Below are 19,374 nucleotides of genomic sequence, written 5' to 3'. Positions count from 1 at the left end.
AAAATATTTTTAATTTAAAAACCGGTAAGTTTTTCGGAAAAACTCCTAAACACGTATATTTTATTTTGTTGTTTTACATATTTTAAGATTTTTTATAAATTTATACAGGGTGTTTCATAAAATATGATCATTGAGTAATCACGATTCTCCTTAAACTGCTTGACGTTTAAAGCTGATTTTTGGCAAACGGATTGACTGTGGGGTGTAGAGGTTCGATAAGGAGGGGTTTCTCGAATCTCAAATTCCAAGAGGGTGAAAACGCCCCTCAAATATTACAATATTTGTTATTTAAAAAACGGTTAGTCTTTCGGGAAAACGCTTGGACAAGCATAATTTATTTAGTTTTTTTACATATTTAAACATTTTTTAAAAAATCATACAGGGTGTTTCAAAAAGTTGGGTAATTTCCTAACCACGATTCTGCTTAAACTGCTTGACATAAAAAGCTTATTTTTGGCAAACGGATTTTTCGAAAGTCAAATTCCAACGAGATGAAACTACCCCTCAAATATTACCAAGTTATATAATAATATCGCCATATTGTTTTTTCTCATGCTGACATAAATGTGAGAAAATTTTATCCAGTTTATATGTTAATGGAAATTCTTGCTTTGCTTAAACATCACCATTACAAATGATTAATTCAACGCGAACGAAGTAATTTTTTGGATGTCGTCTGTTGAAATCTTCCTTCAGGCGTTGGAAAGACTATACAGGGTCGCTGTTATGTATGGAAACGGTCGATTATTAGGTAAAATATAGGAGGTACAGCAAAAAGTTAAATATAAAAGTTATAGGGTTTGTAAATATCTATTAGCGGGTAATAAATTTAAATATACAGGGTCGGTCATAAAGTTGTGGCACATCAAAGTTTCATTTTTTTAAATAGAACCCCCTGTATATTATTACATATTTCAATTCTTCCTTCAATTCTAAGCAAAAACCGAAATACACACAATGTACTTCAAACCAACCGTTTCCGAGTTATTGACTTTTTAATATCACTTAAACAATTCGGTATAATTAATTTCGATGTGTTTGGTTTGATTTAATGATGGCATTCTGCCGAAACTGTGATACTGTTGTAATGGGCTTTTAAATTCCTATTAGCTACTAGTAAATTTAAGTATACAGGGTCGGTGATAAAGTTGTAATGTCATATCAAACTTCCTCACGTAAAAATAAGATTTATTTTTCATATCAACATAGGTCCGATTCTGACACCCTGTATAATAAAGAATTGCTGGTCTTAGATGAGTTAAATTTCCTCAAATCTCTCCTATTTACACAAAAAACAACTTGTTGTACCTCATCTCCAGCCCTCTAAACCTTCCCAAATTACTTTGCCTCCCTCAAAAACGCTCGCCAAAACAAAACCCGAGCGCCGAGCTCTATCCACCTCCTCCGCCTCCAAAATCCGACGCCCAAATCGTCTTGGCCGAAGTCCGTTACACCCGCGCGGCTCGTGCCAATAGAGCGCCCGGCTCTATTCCCGGCCAATCGCGGCGCTGCCTCTAGCCGGTGGTGGGAGACGGCAGCCGGCGTCAATTGGGAGCTTGAAATGAGGAGGCTTGGTGGGGCCGGGGCTCAGTTTGAGATGTGAGCCGGTTGCGGCGGTAGGTGATCAGTGGTCGTGTGGTGTTCGTAGGGTGAGGTATGCCACGCGTGGTGCGATATCCTCACCATGAGATGGAGTTCGCTGCGTACAGGTAGGGAGAGTGGGTGTTGGTCTTGATGGATTATAAGTGGTGTTGTGTGGAGGCTTGAATAGAACATTTAGAAGAATATTGACATAATTTATGAAGGTTTGATTTTCAGCGGAATTCAAAGATCTTAGTTTTACGTTAATTATAAAATGTTGTAAGAATTTTTTATTGGAACTTTGTTAAAAGCATTGACAAATGACATTCTTTTTCTAGATGTTCTATATTTTTTATTAGCTTTGAAAAACAAGAAGTTATATTTTTGTAGTTTTTTAATTTTGTTTATAATATTTTTATCTCGATTTGAAAACAGTTTTGCATAGGGTAAGCTGAAATAAAAATATGTATTTCAATTTACACAAACAAGTGTTTATCACACAAGGATGTAATGCCATATTATTTGAAAAATTGTCTTTGATTAAGAGTTTAATATGAATGAGAGAGGATTCTAATACACTAAAAAAATTTTTATTAATATTTCTCTAAATATTTGTATGGTATGTATAATTTATGTAAAAACGAGAGATGAAATTCTCTTGATTTTTTAAATTACGTCCTTAATTAATTTCAATTAATTCTCCATGATTAATTAGCTATGTTAATTTTAAACGTCATAATACGAAAGAAAATTTGAAAATAAAAATTTCATATAAAATACAGGGTTGTTCACCACATACGACACGGAGTATTGTAGCTAAACGATGAGATTTTTACAAATTATAAGTTTGGGGTTCGTTGAAGGACTATCAGAGCTACAATTTAAAAATATTTTTACAAGATACAGAGTGTCCCAAATAAATAAAAAATATCAAAGTTGTATTTTTTTAAATGGAACACCCTGTATATTATTACATTTTTAGTTTCTACGATTAAAATAAAGGTAAATTTGATTAAGGTTTATTATACTTAAACCTTACCGTTTTTGAAATATTTTCAATTTTGTGAAATTGCAATAAAAATTTTAAAGCTTCATTTCTCCAAGGGTGTCAATGTTTTTAATGCTAAATATTTAATGAAGTTTATTTATTGATCAGTTATTGTGTTGCAATAATAAAAATAATACTACCTTATACAGAGTGTCTAAAAATTTATTTTAAATAATTATTAGCTTCAAACGGCAATAACTTCTTTAATTTAAATGGAATGCCCTGTATATTTTTGGAGAATCAGATGCACAATTAAATTGTCTATCAAATTGTATTATACCATTTTTTACCTATCCCTTCAAGTTTTCGTAGAAAATGCATTTTCTTATAATTTAGACCTCATTTATCAATATATCCATGGAATATTGACATTTTAGATTGTTTTTAAAGCAACAAATGTACAAAATGTACAGACTAGTACTATTATCGTTTTTAGCAAAACGATAATATTACTAGCCCATTTGTATGCAAAAAGAAAACTATTTAAATCTTTATAAAAGAGCGGCATTAATTAAATATAACACCATTATTTCCGCCCATATACTAATTAATGACGTACTTAATTGTGTTCGTTAATAAATTATTATAAATAAATGTGGATTTTTGAGTCAGAAATCAATATAATAATAAGTTATCAAATTAAAGTCTTTGTTGTTATAAATAAGCATTTATTAAAAAATGAAATATCATTTTTAAGGTGTTACTTTTTATCACACTGTCTAATGCCCATACAAAATTTACTTTTTTAGTATTTGGAGCAATTATTATTAATCAACGCAAACAATCAGTTAATGTAGTTTGAATACTGGAATCATATTAATTGATCCTCTTTAACAAATATTTAAACAGTTTTTTTTTTTATTTTTTAATGAAATAAACGAATAATATCGACAATATTAGTATCTGTACTCTTTAAAAATTTGGTACGTCTTTAAAAATAATCTAAAATGTCAATAGTCCATGGGTATATTGATAAATAAGTTCTAAATTACAAGAAAATGCATTTTCTACGGAAACTTAAAGGGATAGGTAAAAAATGGTATAATATAATTTGATAGACAATTAAATTGTGCATTTGATTCTCGTAAAATATACAGGGTGTTCCATTTAAATTAAACAAGTTACTTTTACGTTTTAAGTTACAATTTACTGCAATTTCACAAAATTGAAAATATTTCAAAAACGGTAAGGTTTAAGTATAATAAATCTTAATCAAATTTACCTTTATTTTAATCGTAGAAACTAAAAATGTAATAATATACAGGGTGTTCCATTTAAAAAAATACAACTTTGATATTTTTTAATTATTTGGGACACTCTGTATCTTGTAAAATTATTTTTAAATTGTACCTCTAATAGTCCTTCATCGAACCCAAAACTTACAATTTGTAAAAATCTCATCGTTTAGCTACAATACTCCGTGTCGTATGTGGTGAACAACCCTGTATAAATATATTATTTTTTATAAATACAGGGTGTATAATATAATACATTTTTAGGGGTGGCATTTTTAGGTATGAGGTTTTCTGCGATTTTTTTGAATAAAAAATTATTTTTTTCGAGATCGAGATCTATAGTTCTGAAGATATGTGCACTTATTTAAGACCCACCCTGTATATATCTGATCCTTTAACTTGAAAGGTTTGTTGGTAGTTTGTCGATTGCGGGTAGTAAAGGGTCATTATTTTATACAGGTTAAGTAGATACATAATAATTTTAGGAGCTTTTAAAACGGTCATTATAAGTGTCCTGTTGTTTTTGAAGAAAAAATCCAATTATGGTTTAGATGTTACCAATATTATACACAAACATGAATACGTACCATAATATATTACTTAAATAGGAAAAAAATAAGAATAAAGAAATTTGCAATAGCTATTATGATTTTATATATACACGGTGTCCCAGAAATAAGTGCAAGTATTTTAAGGGTGGTAGATCTCGATAAAAGAAACATATTTTCTCTTTATCGTTTTTCAAATAAGTCCAAAATAACGTTAAGTTATTTTACTTTCAAAATTTCCAAAAAAAATAATTTTTTACTAAAATTTTGAGAACCACTGGATCTTTTCTGGATTTTTCTTTCTTATAAATTTAATCTAATACCTACGGTGCCATATTATCAAGAAATTACGTTTTTTAACTAAAAACTAAAAAAATCTCCAAAAAATTTCGAATTTTCAAATTTTTTTTTCCGAAAAAACCTCATAGGTGTTTTTCTGGGGTTGAACTATACTACCAATTAAAGTACTTGCACTTATTTCTGGAACATCGTGTATAGTAAATAAATTATAATATCACAGAAAAAATATACATAAAATTCATTTTTACTTCGAATAGAGCTATAACTTACTTTGGCAAATATACACTATATCATCTTGGAATATACACTATGTAATTTAATTGTCATATTTGGTAATTTAGAAACCGCTTTTTTTCATACTTTTTTCAAAACAAACACTTTTATAAATATAAAATGGGAATCATAGTTTATGATGTTATGACAAAATCTAATTTTTTTTATAAAATTAGGTAACTAAATTAATACAGGGCTGAATTTAAGTAACGACTTAACAGAGAGACACAAAATATTTGATATCTAGTATATCAAGCTTCCCTTAAATTTTGATATGTAATTACTTACAAGGTATTATGTACTTTTAAATTTTTTTATATTATTTCTTTATTTGCAACGTTTGAAACTGTTTAAAAAATTATTTGTGACGACTGAAAAAAATATAGCATGGTCTATTCGGAGTAAAAATGATCTTTTGTGCCTCGCCTGTAATGTCTGAAATTGTCAAACGTACAGCTTCGCGTCAAATCAATTTGCAGTACTCTACAAGACCTTGCGTTTATTATTTCAGGACTCCTCATCTATATCCACACCAACCCTCTGTCCTGCACCGTCTGGCTATTGACAAGTTCGGCCTGGATCCGCACCTCGTCCAGTTCCAGCACTACATCCGTTACTCTGAGCCTTTGGAACTGACCACGTCGTGTCCTCTGGACCTCAGTTTGAAAAGCCAGGCTCCTATTACACCTCCATGTACACCATCGCCCAAAATCAAAACGCCAGTGGACATCAGTTCCGTGACTCCTGAAGTGCCAAGTAAGAAAATCAAGGTAATTTTCAGTTATTTCGAGAGAAAGCAAAATATTATAAAATTTATTCTTAAAACAATGCAAAAAATTTCTATCGAGAAGATAGTGATATGACAGTGACTCTTGTAGTCTCTCCTGATTTATTTATGTTCTTAATTAATTTATTTTAATTAATTTGTTTCTGGGGTCGAAATATACTATCCCTAAAACTATTTACACTTACTTAAGACTCACCATAGCTAGAGTATTCTTGATGTTTTTAGCTTGGGGATAATCTCACGCTACACAAACGTAACTATTTTTTTAAGTTTTTTTTTGAAAATTGTAATTTTTGTATTTTTTTCAGTTATCCTCTCCCACACCCAAGAAAAACAAAGCCACCAGAAAACTCAATTTTGATGAAGATAATAGCTCACCCGTTTCGGGTACTATCATCAGGAAATTGGGCCCAGACGAGCATTTGGTTGTTAGAAAAGGTAGACATAATTATTTATTTATATAAAAGTTAATTAATATAAACGTTAACTAATTAACTAATTAATATACAATGAATGGATTGAATAAACAATTAATTAATTAAAAAATTAATTAATATAAAAGTTAATTAATTAATATAAAAAGTACTTTTTAAATGTAATTAAGTTTTTTTGGTTTATTAGGTGATATAGATCCTGCTTTTAATGTTGTGGAGGTGACTGAAGAGGCCAAAGCAGAGCTAGCCAAAATAGAGAACCACATTGGAGATTATGTGTGCAAATTGTGCAAAGAACTCTACGAGGATGCTTTTGGGTTAGCACAACATAGGTAAGTCTGAATATTGAAAGTAGTATCGTTTGTTAATAATCATTAAATAGATATATGAACAATTTTGTAAAATTATATATATATTTTATCTACAACCGTTTAGTTATAACGTTTTTACATCACTTTTTTTTTAGTATTTCAGTTACGTTATGAGATTCATAACACTGAATCTTTCCGAATCGCTCATCGTAATTTTTAAAATTATTTTTCTGGGCAAAAAATGCTCGCGTTTACTTGACTGGGCAAACTGACTTTTCAGAAAAAAATGTGACAAATGTCATAGTTAAAGGTGGGCGACAGAGTGGGCGACTAATAAACGAAAATTAAAACAGCAATTTCTTATTTTTCGGTTGTAGATAAAACGTTGTACATGCCACGTGCGTTTAAACATGATTACAACACTCGTGTGATTAGAACGACTCGGTCTACGACCTCGTAGTATGAACGATGATTACAACATGATTACAACGATTTATGAACATGTATGTATTTATTACAACGATGATTACAACGATTTATGAACATGATTACAACAACGAGTATGTTCACACTCGTTGTTGTAATCATGTTCATAAACACACTTGTACTGTAAATAACTATTGTGAAATTAACCAGGGGCGGATACAGGAATTTATTTTAGGGGGGGGCCCAAATAAAAAGTAATGAAGAATATGCTTTTTAGGACGCCATTTTTATTCCAAAAGCCTAATATTTAATCCAATTGATAGGTTTTAGGGGGGGGGGGCGGGCCCATGGGCCCCCTCTGTATCCGCCACTGAAACTAACATAATATGCTATCTTCAGACACTATTATTAAAATATAATATAGTATAATTTGTTTTATCAATAAAAGTTCTAGGTAAAAAACGTAAAAGAAATAAAAACCATTAAAAGTGGAACAAAGTAAAATGGGAAAATGTAATGTACAGGGTGTCTCGTTTAAAAGTGTTTTACGGAGTTTCTCGTTTATTAGATCAAATTACTGTAATACCACAGATTAGGTATCCTATAAGTATACAGATAAAAATCTTGTCCCTAATTCGTGGTACGAAAATTGTTTTTTATGACGATGTGCAAACGAGTCAAATTTCCTGTGCGCAAAAATAAACTTGCGCAAAATAACAATAAACAGCGTAATAGAGAGATATCGCTAAACCGAATAGCGTGCATGGACGTTAATAAGGTCAGGTGTTATTTCCTTTACGTGAGGTGGTATTAACTCTCTTCATTTATAGTTATCGGATCGGAAAGAATTTTGATCGCGTCGCGTCCGCTATTTAAACTTAACCTAACTTTGAATTTAAAACTTTGAAATTGTTTTGTTTACTAGGTATTTTAAAACTAGAGGGCTAAAGTGCTTATTTCCAGTGCTTTATTGTTCAACGTCTGCCAGTGGGTTTAGGGCATCAACCAACAAATTCTCTTAGAAGGGCTAAGTCGTCATCTGCTGTAAACCTAAGACTCTTTATAGGTTCTTTAGTATTGGACAAGGTGGAATCCATATTTTGGGCCATATTTATTTAATTAAAACTAATCCCAGCTACTTAAATATCAAATTACCTAATAAAACTAAAGCAATAATTCAAAACAATTAAACATAACCTAAAATAAAAGATCTCGCCGGCCGGCTCCGGTTGTCAAATACCCGCACATGCCCATTTAAGCAATTTTTAAACGTTATCAGAGGTTATTTAGAAAGAGCGCTTGGTGTAATTGATCCGCAAATTACGTCAGGCGGTAACGTTATTAGCGGGTGTTGCGTTAAAAATTGACTCGCCCAAATCGTAACCATGATAAGGTACGCGTAAATACTGGATGACGCTGTTCGGTTTTCCGATATCTCTCTAATAACTGTGCCGGTCAGGCGACAATTTTAGTGGGCGTGCTATGTGCGCAAACTAGTAACCTAACTAGTGCCCGATTTCGAAAATTGGAACCAGGAAAAACAATAAAGAAAAAACAAAGATTATAATCTGTATAATCTGTGGTAATACTAGTTACTGTATTTGAGGAAATAAGAGAAAAATAAAGGGCTAGAACAAATCTGTGTATAGCATCTTTAGTTTCATGAAATAGTAGCATAGTGATGTGAAAACCGCATCTTTGTTTCTCTACTCATAAACGAGAAACTCTATAAAACACACGAAAATTGGACCATCCTGTACACCATAACGTACTAAAGAGTTTTCACTAAGCTTCCTGCCTTTTATGAAGAATCCAAAAACTTATCCAATTGTCTTGAACACTCGGTATAACAGTATAATAGAAAAAATGTTTTTATAATTAAATAGCTACCTACATCCATTAAGGTAATTGAGCTTGAAACCACTAAATTAATTGCAGTTATTTAAGCGTGACCTCGCAGACCATTTTATGGTAAAATCATGCTGGTACAGCCACAGGTACACTGTCGGCACGTGCCACTTGACTTCACGTGTAGATTAACACACTATCGTGCCGATGCAAAGTGGAACTAATAGGCCACTTCCGGTTTTGAGCTCAGTTTGCCACCGAGTCACCATTAAAATACAAACAGAAGGACTTTAAGCAGATTAAAATTGGCTAATTTATATTTTTAACCTTCTCTGAGTTTATTTTTTTTTTCAATCTAAATTTTAAAAGAATATTCTGTTTTAATAAATATTACACTTTTTTTAAAAGATTTTTTCATAATTAGAGAGAAAATTTATCTTTTTTCCATTGCAACTGTTAAATTTTTTTTATATCTATCAAAAATAGTAGATAAAATAGTACTTTAACCGCAAGGGTAGATTGAATGACACTTTAACAGCGAGGATAGGTTAAAAACTTTATTTCTTCTCGCACGTTTTTTAATTGCTTTCATTTTGGAAAATTTTTGTATTCCTTTTCATAAGTTATTCGGGATTTAAATGGAAGTAGTTTGGATATGGCGTTTGTCGCCTCAGCCTGAATATCTGTTGGTAATTTACTTATTTCGTTTTGAGCCATTTCTGGCTCTAATTCAATCAGCAATCGACACGAAAGGGAATTAAAAAATATTGACTCAAAACTGACAACTAAAGAGACAGCTTTATTTGTTTGTCAAATTACATAGAAACCGACGCCAACCCAGCACAATATTTTTTCTACTCGCAAAAAATTCCTTGAAATAATAATTTCTGAATTTTTTTTAAAGCGTAACTCGCCATGAAAAAAAATATTGTTTTATACACGACGATAAAATTGCATTATTGTCTCCCGAAATTAATTTTAATAAATGGTTATAAATGGTAATAATAATTGGTTCTTCTAAAAACTGTCGTCGCCGGATTTTTTGTTTTTCATTTAATTAAAAAAAAATAAAAAGTATTTTTTTTCTTGATGTTGTGGCGGATGCGCCAGGCTTCAACTAGTGAAATATAAAACCGCAAATATCTGTGAAACTGTTAAAAATTCTGAAATACTCTAACTACAAAAAAATTCTCATTTTTTAATTTTCCATCTATCAAAAAATAATATACAGGGTGTTCCACTTAAAAAAAAACGAAGAAAAAATATTTTATATTTCAGTAAGTTTGGCCAAAGAATATTATAGTAGTAGAATTATCTTTGGTTTGGCATAGATTTTTGAAGAGTTCTTGTATTTTTAATATATATTTTTTTAAAATGCTTTGGTTTCTTGTATTTTATAAAAATCCATATTTTCTTTGCAGATGTTCTCGCATAGTCCATGTGGAATACCGGTGTCCAGAATGCGATAAAGTATTCAACTGTCCAGCCAACCTAGCTTCGCATAGACGTTGGCACAAACCAAGACCCGCCAGGGACGTACCTAGCAAAATCGAAGAGAGTACCAACATTGAATCTGATCTCGGTGACCAATTTCCTTGCCATGAGTGCGGCAAACGATTCAGAAGAGTAAGCAGTAATTGAAAATAGTTTCTTTACCTTTTTTTAAATCAATATATTTTTTTATAAAACTTAATTTTAATTAAAAAAATCTAAATCTGATTAAAATTAATATATTAATAATTAAATTTAAAAATTTGAATACCTTTAAAAAAAATTATTTTCAGCTGGCCTATCTACGGAAACACCAAACGATCCACCAGATGGACTGACAACGGCTGGTGCCGGTAAGGCCGATCCCCCGACTGCCCCCTAACCTATGGAGACCGCCCCCGCTGCCCTCCATGTGCGGGGGCGGCGTCCTAGATTCCGACAGGTACTTCCCGGGACTGTCCTGGATCGACTTTGCCAATAACTGTAAATAAATTAGATTTTTAGGTATGTATGCAACCAGTTAAACACGTATGTTGTATGTTTGGTTGCATAATTAGAAAATGTCCCTTAAAAATGTTTGCATAAAATAGATTTTTTGTTATTTTAGAACGGTAGAATTAGATATTCTAACGTAGCTATTTTTTGCTTGTCTAAAACCTAAAATTAAGTATCATAATTGGGAGACTTAACGTGTGACGATAAATTTACCCAACATCAAATTTAACATTTTTTTGATGATTTTGGTGATTTTGACATGTCGTAGTTTAATTTTAAAAAAAATTGATCTAAACCATCCTTGCAGCTAAAACTAAAAAAATTGGCCCACGTTGGGCGCCAAAAGCTACAAAATTATTTAAATAATTTCTGTCATATGTAAGCGAGTCCTCAACCTATTTTTACTGCTTCAAGTTAAATATTTTTGCATTGCCACTTAGAATTTAATATACAGGGACTAGTCAAAATTAAAAAAAAAAGACAAAAAATACAAATTTTCCCAGGGTGATAAAATTGGGTAGGTAGAGTAAAAAAATGCGAGATTTAACAAAATTCGAAATTTTTAATAGAAAAAATGTCAAATACGACAGCTAAACCAGTTCGCTTCCTTATAATTGTATACTTAATTCTTGGTCTCTACTACACCTATCTCAAATAATAAAAATTTCCATTTGATGTAGACTTTTTTGAGCATACTGTATAAAAATAATTTAAAATAATTTTGTAAATTAAATTTAGTAGATATGATGTACATATATCATTTTTTCTAGTCAAATATGAGGACGAATGAATCTAGTCACAACCTAGTCATACAGAACATTCCAAATGTACAGTTTCCTAGTTTTTAAGTCAGTATTCACGCTAACGATCTCACATAGATTAGTCTTTATTTTCACGCATCACCGTGTATATTGATCCTTCTAGTCGCTAAATCTAGTCATCTATTTTAGTTTAAAATAGTCTTTATTTAAGGTTTAATTACCGTACTTATTACATTTCTAGTCTTTTTTTATCTATACTATCTAGTCATTTTAATACTTTAGTTTAATAAAAAAAACATATTTTTCTAGTCACTTTAATATTACTACCAAAACGATCGAAAAAAAACGGCGTCAAAGATGGCTGGGAAATGACAATCGATGATAATTTTGACCTGTGTTTAGTTGGCCTGTATCTTCTTTGTTTTTAATGGCGCTTTCTGCCAGTGGGCCTTAAGAAGATTGCAATTTATTTTTATTTGAGTAAAAATGATTTTTAAATGGTGTAGGTGTCCTTTTTTATTCTTTCTATAATTTAGTGTTAATTTTTGACAAGTTCTAGAAATTGACCTCGCCAAAATTATCATCGATAGACATTTCCTAGTCATCTTTGACGCCGTTTTTTTTCGTTCATACGGTACTTTAGTTTAATAAAAACATATTTTTCTAGTCATTTTATTATTACTAATTTATGGAGAAAAATGTAAAGTATTACAGAAAAATCTACTGTAAAAATTAATTAAAAAGCAGCATTGAGTAATGAATCTACTATGAAGTGGACAATCTAGCAAAAACACCTAGTATTTTATAAAAAAACATAATTTAACATGTAATCCATATAATCTTTGTAATTTAGTAATTCTAGTCAAGGTTTTATTTTATTCTGGTCCAGTCTATCTAGTCATTTATTTATTTTAGAATCATATGTACAGGGCGGAACAAACGGTAATAGGGAAACTTCGGCAACATATTCTACAGATAAAAATAAGTAAACAGTTCGTATAAATTTAAGAGTCTATTACGCTGTACTGTTCGGGTCGCTCTGAGGGGTCGGGTAAGACCGGTGTGGCCGAAGGAAATATATATTATATTTCAGAAATCTGCCTAAGCCCACGGCCACACAGAAAGCGTTTTTAGCGTTTTGCGTTTTTTTGCGTCTCAAGCGCTTTTTGCGATTTTACCGTTTTAAGCGCTTTTTTCGATTTGTGTCAAGATGTCAATTAGTAACGTCGCAAGCTCGTGGATTCCCGGCCCGTCCAACAATCAATCCTGTGAGAAAGAGATAGACGAGATCGGCGCCGTTAGCGTTGAAAAGACGAAGATAAAAGATGCTGGGATTGAATTGTGGACGGGCCGGGGCATATATTTCGAGACAAACACAATCTACTGCCAGTGCCAGTGGTGTGTGTAAAAATAATAATTATTATTTGTCATTTATTTTCCGAATTTTAGTTTATATGTGTATAGTTTTTTTTATGTTGTAGTGTTGTGGTTAGTACTTGTTATAATTACAATATAATATAATAAATAATTATAATTATATAATAGAATAGTAAATATTTCTAGTTGCTAATGCAATTTTAGGACATGATTTATGAAACATTATGGAATGAAACTTCTTTACGCGCGCTGGGAGTAAAAATTGAAGGCTGTGACATACGAGCTAGTGAGTAGGCCCTGACACACGAGCTCGTTGTAACGAAACGTGTTATCGGCTTAGACATACGTAGTGACGCGACGTATATTTGTGAGCAGTCCACGTGTTTATCAAAAATATTGATATTTTAATACAAATTTTGTAAAAGTGAATCAAATTACTACGTGTAAAAAAACATTTGTTACACGTAAAAAACTATTTTTATTATTTTACGCGAATAAAACTGTTACACGTAAAAAACTATTTTTTACGCGTATAAAACTATTTGTTACTTGTAGAAAACTATTTTTTACGCGTGTCAAACTATTTGTTACTGGTAGGAAACTATTTTTTACGCGTATAAAACTATTTGTTACTGGTAAAAAACTACTTTTTACGCGTATAAAACTATTTGTTACGTGTAAAAATCTATTTGTTACACGTAAAAAACTAATTTTTACGAGTCAAATACTTATTGTTTCTGGTAGAAAACCTTTCTTACGCAAAAAAAATATTTTTTATGTGTAAAAAAACATTTGTTACACGTAAAAAACTATTTTTATTATTTTACGCGAATAAAACTGTTACACGTAAAGAACTATTTTTTACGCGTATAAAACTATTTGTTACTTGTAGGAAACTATTTTTTACGCGTATAAAACTATTTGTTACTGGTAAAAAACTACTTTTTACGCGTATAAAACTATTTTTTACGTGTAAAAAACTATTTGTTACACGTAAAAAATTATTTTTTTCGCGTCAAAAACTTATTGTTTCTGGTAGAAAACCTTTCTTACGCAAAAAAAATATTTTTTACGTGTAAAAAACTATTTGTTACACGTAAAAAACTAATTTTTACGCGCCAAAAACTTATTGTTTCTAGTAAAAAACTCTTTTACCCAAAAAGATATTTTTTACGCGTCAAAAACGTTAAAACCCCTTTTTTACGCAGAAAAAAACACTTTTTACGTATAAAAAACTATTTTTTACGCGTAAGAAAATATTCCTTTAATTTATTACTTTTTCAACATTTCAAACTACACTTTTTCAAACATTTCCATCAAATTTTTGAATTTAATAAAATCTTTCTAAACAGTAGATGTTCTTTATAAAAATATTTTTAGAGAATATCCTAAAATGAAAAAAATGCATACTATTTAATTTATTTTTATTGTATTATTAAATATAACGTCCGCCTATGACGGGGTCTCATCTTAGAAAACGCTAAAGACGCTACAGAAAACGAGCTGATTTGTTTTCATTTGCGTTTTTTGCGAGACACGCCGAACGCTACACGCTTTTGGTGGGGTCACTCCTATATAATCCTGTTATTTTATTTTAGTCGCTAAAGACGCTTCACGCTAAAAACGCAAAAAACGCATTTTACATAAAACGTTAAATGCCGAACGCTTATTTTGAATGAAACTTCTACACCCTGTATCTCTGAAACGAGGCATTTTGGGACGTGAGTTCATAAGAACTTTTTTACATATTTTTATCTGCAGAATATGCTGCCAAAGTTTCCCGATTATAATTTGGACCACCCTGTATAGTAAAGTCACTAGTTTTTAGGTAATTTAAGCACAATATTCTGATTGTGATAAATAAAAAGGGAGTTTTAGAGTAGTAAAATAATTAATAATAGAAAAAAACACACTTTTACAAGTACAACGATAGATTCAGATATATTTCATATACAGGGTGTCCCAGAAATTAATGCAAGTATTTTAAGGGGTGGTAGATCTCGATAAAAGAAACATATTTTCTCTTTATCGTTTCTCAAATAAGTCCGAAATAACGGAGTTATTTTACTTTGAAAATTTCCAAAAAAAAATATTTTTTGCTAAAATATTGAGAATCACTGGATCTTTTCTAGATTTTCTTTCTTGTAGATTTAATCTAATACCTATGTTGCCATATTATCAAGAAATTATGTTTTTTAACTAAAAACTAAAAAAAAATTCTAAAAAATTTCGTATTTTCAAAATTTTTGTTTCGCGAAAAAGAAACCTCATAGGCGTGTTTCTGGGGTTGAACTATACTCCAGTTAAAATACTTGCACTTATTTCTGGGACACTGTATATTATTTTGCCGTCAATTTCGTTAAAAACGCTATACAAGGTGTCAAAGAAAAATTTCGAATCTTCAAATTCTTTTTTTTGCGAAAAAAACCTCATAGGCGTGTTTCTGGGGTTGAACTATACTACCAGTTAAAATATTTGCATTATTTCTGGGACACCCCGTATAAATAACTGGATTCCACACAATAAAATGTTCACATTACTTTGGTAACTTAAAGACTCCCTATACGAGTAAATGTACGATACTTAGATTTAATGTGTATATTTATAAAGAATGGATATATCAACATAGAAGTTCCTTTAGAGTAATTATATAAAATAAAACACAATGTAGGATTGAAATACAATTATTAATTTGAGTTGGTTTTTAGAAATCATTTGCTTTAGGATGTATTTATTAATATTTTTTTCTTTTTAAAATAAAAAATAAAATAAAAATAGAACAGTGCGGGCAGGGAAAAGAGTTTGCAATAAGCTTAAAGCGGCAACTGACCTACACTATAAAAATTATACAGGGCGATTCAAAACCAATCAAATAAATTATATCAAAAAGAGTAAAGAAATAAGTATCGTTTTTATTTTTGATTCGCCTCATTACTTTTATTATTAAATTAAAAATAACTCGTGAATTATTTTGCCATATGTATAGGTAGAATATTTTAGATTTGTAGTTATATATATACAGGGGATTCGTAAATTGGTCTAAAACAATCGAAAATGTTAAAAATAATATATCGGGTGCGTTTAAAAAGTGGCTCACCCCTATAATTTATTTATTTTTTCAGACAAAAAAAAATGAGATTTAGTATGTTAGTATGTGCCATAAATTAGGATTGATTGATGTATTCAATTGTTTTCGGTCATTTCCTGTTTCACCGGAAATGACTACAACTTTTGATTTTTAAATGGCACCCTCGGTATTTTTTTTACTTTATTCAATAGAAAATGACACTTTGAATAGAATGACATATTATATGTCAACTTTTGACATTTTTCCTTAAAAAATCGTATTTTAAATTTCAATCTAGAGGCTGTGGTGTTAAAAACACTATTTTTTAATCAACGAGCCTTGGAAAGATAGATTTGATCGTCTTCAAATCATATTTTTAATCATATCTGGCTCATTAGTATATTTGGAAAAATTATTTTTTACCACACACTTTGGTATTTCGAGTTAAATTGTCGTTATAAACCGCATGTTACAATTTTAAATAAACCATATGCAAAAATGTCAAAAGTAGACATAATATGATATGTCATTCTATTCAGAGTGTCATTGTCTATCGAATTAAGTAAAAAAATACAGCGGATGTCATTTAAAAATCAAAAATTGTGATCATTTCCGGTTAAACAGGAAGTGATTGAAAACAATTGAATACGTCAAACAATCCTGATTTATGTCACATACTAACGTACCAAATCTCGTTTTTTTTATCTGAAAAAATAAAAAAGATATAGGGGGTGAGACACTTTTGAAACACACCCGGTATACAAAGATTTTACTGTTAAGCAAACATTTAAAAGATCAATCTAAATACAAGTTTAAATTTTTGAAAAAAATAAGTTTTTTAAAAAAATTGTTTCAGATTGTCAATATTTTTAAATACTTTGAAACTTTTTATATTACCCCTGTATGTTAATTAAGATTATGTCATGTGATATTAGTGGGTTTAGGCCAGTACTTATTTACATTAAGTAGATTTTAATAAAAAAAATATGTTTATTTTATAAATACCGCATATGATTACAAAAAAAATATCATGAGATGAATATGACAGCAGGTGTACTTATATTTAATTTTTTTATTTATATAAGATATATGTATAGGTGGCTGTGCGTATATTAAGTTAAAAATATAGCTTATTATTATATTAAGTTTATTTTTTATATTTTTGTATAGAAGTTATAGAGAAAAAATACGATGAGTGTAAATCTAGTCAAGATTTTAAGCCAAAATATCATTCATATAGTATTGAAGCACTAAAGAATATTGTATAGAATGTATATATTTAAGAAAATTGTTAGCAGATAATTTTAATAAAAATAGGTAATTGAATTTATATTTTTTTACAATTTAAATATTTAATTCTGTATTTTTAAAAATATATTTCAAATTTTCTACTTAGTTGTAAACACCTTTCTTAATTATACTGTAAAAGTGATTAAAATTTCTCAAATGAAGATCAAATTGTTTAAAACACAATTAGAATTTATATTTTTACAATGTATTCTTTTAGATTATTTAGTTTTTATTAATTTTTAAGTTCTGTAAGATAAAACAAAATATATTTGTAAAATAATAAGACAATTAAAATGTAAAATATTTGTAAATAAGTACTTGTAAATCAATTAAAAAAAATATAATGCATTGCAACAAATAAAATATTTTTTCTTGATTCCTTTAAAAATTATTTTTTATATATTTTTGTTACAAAACCATATAAATTATATATCACTGTAATCACCTTAGACAAGGAAAGAGAGGGGACAGGTAACACGGCAGCTGAAAGTGAGGCAAGTTGTCACCACTCGAAATTCTCCAATGGCGTAGCATCAGAAATTAGCTTGTACCTAGACGGTACCAAATATTTATTAAAACGTGAACTAATATATCGTTTATTTTTGAGTAATGCATATACAGTTTTGTATTTTATAGTCTCACCTTTATAATATTAGAATATCTAAGTCGATAATGCAAAATTTATTTAACAGTCACAGTGGACTGATTATCAAGACAATTATTTATTTATTAACGAGTGTATAATGTATAATTAAATAAAAAATAATGTAATAACATGTATTTTAAACGTGTATATACATATATACTGTATGATCGAAAAAAACGGCGTCTTGTTTGTTTGGAAATGACAATTTCACAAATGAATATTAAAAATTACATTATTCATTGAATCCGTAAGCAAATGTGAAGGGAATTGGCTAGATTCATTATTATACAGTATAATCGCAAAAAAACGACGTCCAGTTGGCTTGTAAATTACGATCGATGACATTCCCCATAAAATTCTACATATAAAATGACATAAAAACTATACAAAACGACATTGAAAAAAGACGGCGTCAGCGATGGCTATGAAATGAAGATCGCTGTCATTTTATATGTAAAATTATATAGGGAATGTCGTCGATCGTCATTTACAAGCCAACTGGACGTCGTTTTTTTCGACCATACGGTATTATTATACACTTAAATCAGCAAATTTTTTAAAAGAATATATAAAAAAATATATGTATGTAGTAACAAGTAGCCCACCACAAAAGTTTGTCCACCCCCAACAAATCTTGGCAGGTAAATTTAAGTTTTATATAACAACTATACATATAGATTTTTTATCACTAGAATTTTTCATTTTCTTATAGTTTACAATTATTTTACATATTTGATATCAATACTTTATACATTTTTTTACATGTAAAATATATAAAAAAATGTTTATTGCGGAAATTGTATTTCTCTGATTATAATTCCCTACGCCACTGGTGAAATCCGGTCTGAGTAGCAATATTTATAGTTTCAAACATTAAGGCATAATGCACGATATTGCGTTACTACTTGGAATTATTAAATATTTGTTTGGTTTGGATGTGATATCGAGACATATCCCCACTTTGTACTATATTTTTTACTGCTATAATGAAAAAAACGCCAATATTTGCGTATTTGCCAAGTTGTGTATCGATCCTTGGCATGTAAACAGTATAATTCCAGCGACTTTTTCTCGCTTCGGCCTTTTGCAGCCATACGCTGTTAACATCTCACCGTACTAAACAACACAGTTTATAAATTTTAAACAAAACAGTTGTCACTACGATTTCTATGTTCTTTATGTTTGGCCATCCATATGAAGGACTCATTTTCATATAAATCCCTAAATTCCAAAACAAAACATCATTTGAAGACTACACGGGAAAACCCAGTTTTGTCCATTTTATCGCCATATTCTGAAATATTGAAATAAAAATCTAAATAGATAATCTAAAAAAAAATAGTCAAAATGCAAAACAAAACAGGGGAAAACCAGAGATGTTCAATTAATTAAAGGTTGTATAAAACCTAAATCTAAACTACATATTTTTTTTGTTGAAAATTAATATTTATGTAGG

General features: G+C 29.9%; 1 protein-coding gene across 1 annotated transcript; it reads left to right on the top strand.

Moving 5' to 3' along the window:
- The first annotated feature begins 1,615 nt into the window (after window positions 1–1,615).
- Window positions 1,616–12,063, top strand: LOC115887942 (insulinoma-associated protein 1a-like). The gene is made up of 6 exons (XM_030907477.1): window positions 1,616–1,709; window positions 5,497–5,755; window positions 6,081–6,210; window positions 6,394–6,538; window positions 10,213–10,417; window positions 10,576–12,063. Exons 1-6 carry the CDS (start codon window positions 1,657–1,659, stop codon window positions 10,618–10,620), a joined length of 837 nt encoding a protein of 278 aa, XP_030763337.1. The 5' UTR covers window positions 1,616–1,656; the 3' UTR covers window positions 10,621–12,063.
- The last annotated feature ends 7,311 nt before the right edge of the window (window positions 12,064–19,374 follow it).

The sequence above is a fragment of the Sitophilus oryzae genome, unplaced genomic scaffold, assembly GCF_002938485.1.
Source record: "Sitophilus oryzae breed Bouriz unplaced genomic scaffold, Soryzae_2.0 scaffold_682_pilon_pilon, whole genome shotgun sequence".
In the NCBI taxonomy this organism is placed as follows: Eukaryota; Metazoa; Arthropoda; class Insecta; order Coleoptera; family Curculionidae; genus Sitophilus; species Sitophilus oryzae.
Note: the sequence above shows the minus strand (reverse complement) of the source record. Positions and strands in the feature narration are given on the sequence as shown.

Excerpts from the sequence above, each read along its gene's own strand:
- LOC115887942 (XM_030907477.1), top strand. The coding sequence starts at position 1,657 with ATGCCACGCGTGGTGCGATATCCTCACCATGAGATGGAGTTCGCTGCG. Across the intron at positions 6,211-6,393 it reads GCATTTGGTTGTTAGAAAAG|GTGATATAGATCCTGCTTTT; the intron begins GTAGACATAATT and ends TTGGTTTATTAG. Across the intron at positions 6,539-10,212 it reads TTTGGGTTAGCACAACATAG|ATGTTCTCGCATAGTCCATG; the intron begins GTAAGTCTGAAT and ends TTTTCTTTGCAG.